Source organism: Falco rusticolus, chromosome 5 (genome assembly GCF_015220075.1).
Source record: "Falco rusticolus isolate bFalRus1 chromosome 5, bFalRus1.pri, whole genome shotgun sequence".
Lineage (NCBI taxonomy): Eukaryota > Metazoa > Chordata > Aves > Falconiformes > Falconidae > Falco > Falco rusticolus.
Window position 1 is genome coordinate 62804846 of NC_051191.1, and position 10293 is coordinate 62815138.

The following is a 10293-nucleotide window of genomic DNA, read 5'->3' on the forward strand; positions in this document are numbered from 1 at the left end:
TCCAGTGGAACCCAAATCTCTCAATCTCTCTATACATTTCTGTAACACAAGTGATCATTAATATAACTTCAGTGTAAAAATGGCATCTTTCTGAATGATTTTGCCTTTCAGAAACAGACAAGAACACCTTTAGTATATGTTTTGCTATGTTTGAAAGCGTGCAATTAGACATGTATCTTGCAAACATAAACAAACACCTCCCATCCAACCTCCGTGTTTCTAAAAAAACCCTGGTTTGTTTAGACAAGGGGTTGATAATCCAGTTTGAACACAGGTATCTGAATGCTGTGACAGCTTCTTCATAAATGCTAAGCTTATGGTACATTAAACTTTAAAGCAAGATAAACTGCTTTCATTTTATCAAACACCTTCCCAGACAGCAAAAAAAAGACACAAAGCAACGTCTGCAGCTACAACCAAGCATGGGATACCCAACTCAATGTATGTTTGAAATGAAAATGAACAATATGTTGCATAGATATACCACCGCATTTTTCAATAGAGAATATCACTGGGATTTGCAAACGTTAACCTCATTCCTCCCTTAAGTGTTTTTTATTTCATGCCTGGAAAAAACTGAGATTCACAGAGATAAGAGAATAGACACAGCAGTCCTTGCAATTGAGAGAGAAAGTGCTCTTGAAAGAACTGCTCTGATAATCAGTTTGGCCAGTAGAAATCACAGAGGGTGGGAGGGCCACAGACAAGAGATTTTTTAAGAGTGCTCAGTGTTGTGCCACTGGCATTACTGAACTTTATGTATTTAGCCATATTATGCCTTTCTGTGGCTGGTAAAGCTGTAATTTCATTGTCTATCACAATAGTAATGAGGTAGCAACAGCCATCGAAGAACATGTGATATGAAGTCTGCAAGAAGAGACTTCAGCCTAGCGAGAGCAAGCAGTAAGCATGGGGAAGGTAGCAGACAACTAAGTCCTTCAGGAATGGGGGACAGCAAGCAGGCTCTTAAATTAACAGACTACCAAAAAAGCAACCTCAGGTTTGTTCTTCCCCTTTCAAATCTGAAGACTATGTACCGAAAAGCTTCTCTGTTCTTTCTACTCTCAATGTTAAATAAACTACCTTAAAAAGCCTCTCCTTAGAGCTGACTTAGGGTCATGTGGAAGACAAACATTGAGAGATAATAGTTGCTGAATTTTCCAGTGACTTAAAATTGACACAATACACTACAAGCATGACCTTTATATTACACTGATGACAATGCACAAGAAATCAGAGATGTGCTATTAGAGGATTTGTTATGAAGAGTTATTGATGATCATTGTACCATAAGTAACAGCCTAAAAAAAATTATCAAATCAACCAAGTTTCCTCCTAAGATCTGTATCTTCTCTAGCAGTTTATTTTTATGCAGCTACAGCCTCTCTTCCCTCTCCCAATCAACCCTTGCTTCATATGACCTCACCTTACCCAAAAATGTGAAGAGATTGGTCTTATCACAATTTAGCAAAATACCACCTGCCAGCTGAACTGTGATAAATCACAGCTGCCCTTACAATACACATGCTAACAGTGACTGAGGTTGAGCTGATGGGCAGCAGCTCATGGCTGTCATCTAAACCACTGAGTACCCCCATCCACAAAAATCATGCTAAGGAAATAGCTCAATAACATGACAGTTGCCATCACCATATTGCTGTTCTAGTGTGCATTAGATCTATTGACTTGTTCTCTACCTGCAACTGCCTTCTGTTTAACCTGCAAGCCTTTTACAGCCAACAAGGTGGACAAACTGCCTATTCTTTATGCTCGCACAACAGTTGACACAATATGACATTGATCAATCATAAGCTATTATCATAACAAAATTTACAACAGCAAATACTCATTCCTCCCTTCCCCCATGACTGCTCTTCTGAAAAGATACAATGCTGGCAGAAAAAGCTAGAAAAAGAAGAACTCAGAAGTTATTAAAAAATGTGAATAAGGCTTAAAACAAAAACATCAAAAGAACTTGAAAAGGTATTACTTTATTATTACTCCCATCATACATAACACTTGTGTTTTCTGGCTCCTAGAAGAGCCAGACAATTGGGTATGCAGCATGATTGCAATAAAAATATCATCTAGAATTAAGGACTTGCATTTCTATTAGCAACCCTTTACATACTCTTTAAATAATTCCTTGAACCAAAGGTTTCAGCCATGAATAAAGGAAGCTGTCAGCACACATTGGGTTTTACTCGTTTGTTTAAACAGACATGCAGTATAGAAAAACTCTATAAAAAGTAGACTCTCAAATGAATGGGTTGACAGGCTTGAACAACAACCACCGCACTGCAGATATGCTTCAAGCCATTAACCTTACAGGTTCAGTCACTGCATTTTACTGAAATAAATGGATCTGAATAGATTACCCATCAGGAAAACCTGCCAAAAGCCACAGGTGTTGCCCAGCATATTTCATTACAGGTTTAAGAACCACCAGCTTCTCATTGGAAGAGTCACCTATAGGCACTTGTATATAATAAGCTACTTAACATCAATCTGTATCTATAGAGCAACAAGATTGGTTAATAATAACCATTGGCAGGTAGAGTATAAAACAATTTCCCATATGAAACTCCAGCTTCCTTTACTTGATAGCTTCACAGAACTCAGCTAGGAAAGGAGAAAGACTGAATGAGGCATTTCTACCATAAGGCAGTTTCCCACCTTACTCCTAAATTGGACTTTTCAAAACTTACATGGTAGGCACTCAATTCAGCAGCTGAGTATCCAAAACCAGAAGCCTGGTTTAACTTTGTCTTCAGTTTGCAATTAGAGCTAGGTTTGCTTATGGCACGACTGAATTCTGTATTAAACTTCCATGTCTTCGTTTCATGGGGAGGAACAGCCTTTCTTAAACTGAACCAGAAAATGAGACTCTGGAGAAGCATGCACCAGAACATACCCTACAACACAGAGCAGTTCTGTGTCTTCAGAGACCTCAGCACATCTGACACGTACTATGTGGAAGCATGAAGGCTCTTTCAGCTGACTCACAGGCAGCCAGATCTTACCAGCAGATCAGCTACATTTCTGACTGTGGATGTGTCTCTGCCCTCCCTCCAGCCTTTAAGCTCACAAGAGGTGCACATATCAGCATCTAAATGGCATGGCTCTACTGAAAGATCTAGTGCTGCCATTCTTTTTCCCAGCAAAATTTGAAGGAAGTAGGACTCAGACATTTGTGAAGATTTGGGCAGATCTTATTAAGAAAGCCGGCTCACCCACTTACTTGATATGGCATGAAGCACATCAAATATGGGCTTGACTTGACTCTTTTCAGTTTCTCTAGATGCTCCATTGACACAGAAGGAAGTTCAACGGGGTTAAAGAATGAAGAAATACATGCAGAAGTAATAGGTCATTTACGCTGCTACAAATATTGTGCCATCTCTATTCTCTTCTAGATTACCTTTGGATTTTTGTCAGAGGATTTTCCCACCACTGTCCCTGAAACTTTTTCCTGAACACACATACAAATGAGCAAAATACATTGGTTGACTGGAAGGCAGGATTTTAAGAGGTATCTGAGTAAAAACAGTCAGAAAAGCACTCCCAGTTTGGCTAATTTAATTTCTGAAATAAATTATCTGGACAGGGTGTTGTTTTTTGCATTTCAGCACAGCTCACTGCAGTTCCTGCTGTGCTAACCATTACAGCTGCTGTTATTCTGATTTGTATCCACTACTCTGTGTGGAAAGAACAAGAGAGGTAATTCAAGCAGCAGTTAAAAGTGTCTGTACACTTAAGCCAAGAAACCTGGAAAGGGACAAATGTACAGCATAGTACAGAGAAGAGGACCAACAAGTACTCTGTTTCTTTCTGACCAGCATCAATGTACCTGCCGCCAACAGAAATTAATAAGAAACAATAATAATCCTTAAATTTTAGGGCAATTTTTGTTAGCAGTTTGTTTGTAAAGCACTTAAGAGAAAATACAGCAAGGAAAGAATTTTCTAAAAAGCGTTATGAGTTTCATATCTACTTCAGCCTCTGCATCCCAACTAACTCCCCCTCCATGTCCCTTCTAGCCAATTATCTTCCAGTTTCCCCTTACAAGTAAAAGATTCTATAGATGTTGGGGGAGCTTCAGCAGGCTTTGTGTTTGATTCAGAGCCCATATTACCATTATCACTTACCAATATAGCAGGACCAGGAAGACTGCCAGCAAAGCCAAGGTGACTGCTGTACTACTCATTTCTATAGAGGCAAACACCAGGAGATCTACAGGCTCCATTTTCCTCCACAATGGCTCCAGCCTTGGGTGGTGTATGCAGGGGAAAGACTCCACAAGAGCTGATAAAATAGCCTTCCACAGCTATATGAATGACATCTGCAACGAAACAGGAACCAAGAGAGCAAAACCACATCAAGTCAAGTACAAACTGCAAACCTTTCCTGTTCTCATCGACTGCACACTCTGAGAGAACTTGAAGGTTCCCTAATGGTAGGATGTAGCAATTTCCCTCCTCCTGCTGTTGTTGACTGTCATGCCAATAAATATTTACATACCCGCCACTTGAGACATCAGTGCTTTGAATGGGTTTTTATACATCAGGTATGGGAAAGTGGGGAAAGTGTGGGGGGAAAAAGGGGGAGAGAGCCTGACCATTACACAGATCATAGAAGAAGAATATAATGACCCTTCAGGGGTGCCTTGGCATACAAACAGTGGCATTCACTGAAGTAACAAAAACAGAGCATTTCTGCAACATAAAACTCCACTAGGACTTAAATCTCCAAACTGGTTATACCTTAAGAGAATGGAACAAAGTAAACTTTAAATTATCACAACTAAAAGGAGAAACTAGGGGAAAACTCTTCTAATGTGACTACTAGAATACATATATAGAAAGAAAAACTAATGAGCAGAAAAATCCACTGTAGTACTAGGGTCTATAAGTAAGCATGAATCCCACTGGTTAGTCCACACAGACAGCACTGTTTGGCTGTATCATCTCGGATTCATGAGTATTGCAGCAAATTTTCCTGGCTCAATGAGACACTTCCCTTGGAGGTACCATTAACCAGCCCCTCCGGAGATACTTTGGCTGCCCCTGCACTGTATTTCTAGTATGAAGGTTAACATCGGTATGGCCACATCTACTGTCTCTGCATTCTGGCACAGTCAAGCTGTCATACTCCCTTGAACAACCTGCATGTGAACAGTCAAGCTTTGACTGCAGTTCAGGAAATGGATTGTCCATAATATATGAACTCTTCAGCTTTCCTCCGTATTTTCCTGCCTGCAAACCTCAATCCTGTTTCAAGCACCTGATCCAGTCCAATTAGAAAGCAAACACTGAAGTATTTCTGTAAGACCACCAACCTGTTACACACAGTTACCAAATGCCATTATCAAAAAAATCCTCAGGATTACAGCAGCAGCAGCTTGCAAGTAAACACTCTCTCCCATGACAAAATTTCCCAAGCTGTCCGGTATTGTTTGTTACTTACTAAACTAGAAACACCCATATATGTACTGCAGCCTTCCCACCCATTCCAAACAACCCATTTGAAAGTTAAGGAAATCAAAGTTACCCAAAAAAACTAGGTTACTGAATTATATGGTAACCTTGAGAAACAGAAATTCTGCAACATCTGATTCCCATAACACACCAGATGAAGAGTGGTTTCTTCTCATACAGCCCCAAGATAATAGCTTAGATTTAATGTGCAAGGCTTCTCCAATATCACTGTATTACATTTCCTGCTCTTATCAGAGAAGTTAATAATATAGGTATCAAAAAAGTAAAGTCTCTAACACAATGGAGTTTAATTTTAAGAAGGTTTGGCTTTACTCTCACTGAATCACTGCTATTTTGGTTCTCCGTGCTTCACAACTGCATTAATTCCCTTGCAGCCTCATATCCTTGCAGAATAACTAAAAGGTGTTAAGCAGCTCATCAATTCCACAGAATAGTGCGGTAGTTCACAGAAAACCTTGCTTATTGTATTAAGAATGCTACTGCTATTCTGGGTCAGTAACAGCTCTGCTGGTTTGCTGCTGCTGCCAAGTTCTCCAAGAACAACTGCAACAAGATTCAAGACCAGTGATGCAAGGAATTAATCAGTGGGCACAAGCCAACCCCAACCAGCAACTGATCCTGTGGGACTTGAAGGAAAAACATAATATCAAATATCCACATGCATTAAAGTCTCTTCAAAAAACTAAACAAATCGCCACAAGTGTAGAAGGTAAGAAACAACATTCCAATTTCACTGTGCTTTAATTTATTCTACTTTTTAATTAAAGGACATATTTTTCTGCACGTAGATCACTAATGCCCTCGTATTAAAGTCAACGGCAAAACTCCTATCAGCAAACACGCAGTCAAGTACAGACCTCACTTATTTTTTGAGAAGGACTGGAGCCTTTTCCCACTCACACTGGGAGGTAGGGGGGATGAATAGTTCTTAAATACACGCATTATGAAAGAAAATAGGCTCTCACATCAGCATCCAATTTGGAAGAGAACATATAATCAAGCTCCCAACAACAACAACCGTCCTTTTCTGTTGTTGATGTTGGGGTTTTCTTTTTGTTTTGTTTTTTTAAGCCTTGGCACCTGTTTCTTGATGAAGGGTTTTAACTTGGCACCTCCAACCCTTAACAAGGGTGGCACGCAGCACTGACTCTAAAACCCACCTGGAGCATTCCTCACCACAGACCCAATGCCCTCGCAGTAATCATCCCAGAGTTAAAGATCTCAGCTCTGTGAAGAGTCACAAAAATCCTAATGCTGCTTTGCAGGGCAGGGGGAAAGGAGTCAGGGGTGCAGACAGCAATGCAAACAGGCTACTTATCAGTCCTGTGTCTCTCTTTAAGGTTCTTTACCTAAGAAATGCCATCCTAATGAACTAGTTAATAGCACAGACATTTTTCACCAACCCCCCAGTTCTTTTTGTGGAGCCATGGTGGTCAGGCTGACTGTGATAATGGTATCAAAAACTGTGGAGACAGATATGAAGTCCTCACTAACGGCATGCTGGAGGAAGCCAGAGACAAGCAGAAGTGGAAGAGAGCCTTTTCCTGTCAGACTGCTATTAGTCAGCAGCACTGTCTGCATTTGCTTCCACAAGGCTTCACTCAAGATTGCATTTACCAAGGTTCACAGTTCTTTGACACAGTGCCATCCGAGCTCCTCTCTTCGGTAGGAAGTTAAACCCACAGATCACCACCTTGTTCAACACAAACTTCAACAACAACAGGAAAAAAACTTCAACACAAATTTACGTTCAAGACACCCATATCATCCTTCACTCCCCAGCATGGCCGTAACTGTAGTCTTGTAGTTCCCCAGCAAATGGCAGACCTACAAGACAGAAGCAGTTCAATCCTGAACAGCCAGAGCTTCAGGCTGCACAGCTGTTCGCAGCAGTAAATATTAAAAAGGGAAGTATATTATAGCATTCAAAGTCTGAGAAGTTGAATTTCCTCAACTGAAAAAGAAAAAAAAAAACTGGCACACAGACAATCCAGGTTTTCCAGGAAGCCTTCCTGACTTAAAGCCCTCTCTGCTATGACTCCAAGAACATTTTTCTGTAAATGCTCTTCCAAAACAATGCATTTCAACTGCAAAATGAATACAAGTGTGGCAATGAGCCTCAGCAATGCTTGACATACAAGTATCACTCTGACACGAAATACAGATCTTATTAAAAACCAGGATTATAGACATTCTCAGTAGACCTAAATCATGTTAAAGATTTTGACCTGTCTTCAAAGCATATCAAATGGAAAATGTAGTCTCATATATTTCAGAGGCTAATGACTACACCAGCTAGACTAACCATGCACTCCTGCTAATGACCAAATGCAATTCCTCTCATGTTATTCTACCTTGCATGTTTTAGGTCTATAATAATCTAATTAAGTCTGAGCCACACCAACTTTACGATAGATGAAGGAAGTCTAGAAAGATGTTAAGTTTTAATTTTATAGCAGTTCATCTCTACAGAAATTTGTAGCATAGTCTTCAGATCAACGAAATTCAGTTATATAGACAGCTTAGCCACAAAATACTGCAAATTAAATACCACAGAACAGCTAAAAAAAAAAGAAAATAAAAAAAAGATTAGAGACTATTTTATGTATAAGCTTTAACAAAGCCCAAGTACAAAACCGTGTAAGTATATATAATATTAATTTATCCTAAAGACAAAAACCATTCCAAAGCCAAAATGAATTCTTAACATTTTTAAGGCAGACCAATCAAAAAGATCAAAGTCACATTACATTAGATATTTTTTATATTTAAAACAACCTTAACAGCCAAAGTACTGGCAATATTAATGTATTGGAATAGAGGGATTTACAGTGTCCCCCTATGACTTAATTATTACTAACCCTGTTCAAGGATTGACAAGCAGATTAATCAGATGATTTTGTACTCCTGCATGATAAACTATGACAAACTACTCAACAGACAGACCACTGAGGCATCAGAGTCCACTCATAGAGATTCTGCTCTGCATTCAAAAAGACAGGAGCACCAAAAGGACACCATGGGCCCATGGAAGGTTGTTGAACCACCTTGAATAAAATCACTCCAGTGCACTGGATCTCAAAAAGCAAACACGGTAACTGTGAAACCACACTGAGGAAGCCACTTTCATGACACTTCCTACCGAGAAACAGAAAGACACACTTTATTCTTAAATTGTTTTGCGAAGTCACAAGCTGGTTATATTAACCTAAATGCTCCTCAGAAAACAGGCACCCAGCTTAAAGTTCTAGGAAAGCTAAAATATTATGCAAACTTGTACTTCACTAACAAATTTAATCTTAGATGACTAAAAGTTATGGTACTTCCAACTCAGTCAATATCACAGGGGCTAAAAAACTCATTATGCTAACTAAATGTAGTGCTGCTGTACTAAGTACCCTCTAAAGCAACAAGCTGTGAGATATCCTAGTTATTTAAAAGGACTCCACTTAGAAATAGCACGGATTTTGTGGTCAAAAGGAATGACAGTTTCTTCCTCTTGCTGTGAGAGCTCGGAATGAGTTTCTAAAATAAAGTTACCTTCCCTAATAGTGACATTAAGATCTTGCAGCCCCAGTGAAATTCCAGAGAAAGCAGAAATTAATGTAACATCTGCTGCCCATAGCCAGGCATTTCTAAGCAAATTGACTTTATTAAATAATCGGTAACTTGTTTATATTTCTATAGCTTGCTTTAGAAACATGGATTGATTCAAGCAATCCTATAATTTTATTGTCCTATAAACTCAACTGGAGATAAGTAGGGATTTATGTTCATGGATCAATAGCTCCACATTGACAGCAAAAGCCAGAGAACCCTGCCTAGACTAGTCTTGTAGCTGTAGAGAGCTGTATAAATGTTTGCCTTTGTAACAATATCACGGTAAGAACCAGCAAGTTATAACTTCTGTTAAGTTCAATTTTTAAACACCATGAAAAATACCTAACCTTCTTTGTTTGGTTGAAAAGCTATTCTAGATAGCAAACTCAAGGCTTGAATTCGCCAAATTGTGTTTCAGTGCTGGACCACAGGTCAAAAGAACTGTGAAAAACTGAACAGAAGCACCTTGTTCTACAACTTAATTAACTAAACTGTGCTTATCAACTTCTCTTTCATCCATTAGCTCAAGGGACTGACACCAAAACGTATAAAGCCCACTCCTTTTCTGCACTTCGCAAATAGGAAGATGTAGAATGCTGGTGTTCCCCAATTAACGGAAATATTTTGAGAGCTCGATGTGCTATCTCTAGCTACTACATTCCCCACCTTACCTCTCCAGTTTGCAGTTCAATAATTTTATTGTGGAATCCTTTCAACATGATACAAAGAGATTTCTTTAGAGAAAGATTACACGCAGCCTCCTTAAAAGTGGAGCAGCCACCTTGGAGGCAATTAGCCACCACAATTGGCATTGCACAGAGCAGCGCAATGGCTCCTGGGCTGGCAGCTGGAGAAACCCTGGCCATCGTGTACTTTGAGCTGCACTAACGGGAGAAGGGGAGTCAAAGAAAAAATAGAAAGCACAAAGGGGGGAAAAGCAGCCAAGAAGAGTCAGGATTGAACAACCTGTCATGGGAAGACAGCCGCAGCCATCCACCCTGCATTCCACTTGTGTAAAGGACAAGCCAAAAGCTGGATGAACGTGATGCTCAGTACCTCTGACAAAAGCACCGGATTGCAGACACAGACCATCAGCAGCCTGCGCCCATGCCCTTGGAGATAGGCTGGCAGGGCCAGGAGCAGGGATGGGATGGGAGCTGAGGGCAACCTGACGTAGACCTGCCCTTACCAAGGG

At 39.9% G+C, this 10293-nt stretch overlaps 1 protein-coding gene across 2 annotated transcripts in view; it reads right to left on the reverse strand.

Moving 5' to 3' along the window:
* Positions 1-4375, reverse strand: part of TBXAS1 (thromboxane A synthase 1) — a 229640-nt gene extending 225265 nt beyond the window's left edge. The window contains exon 1 of one of the 2 annotated variants that reach the window (XM_037389194.1): positions 4149-4375. In XM_037389194.1, the coding sequence (XP_037245091.1) occupies positions 4149-4246 (98 nt within the window). In that variant the 5' untranslated portion in view covers positions 4247-4375. The remainder of the gene's footprint in view (positions 1-4148) is intronic. The other variant, XM_037389190.1, reaches the window with a different exon arrangement.
* Positions 4376-10293: the final 5918 nt, after the last annotated feature.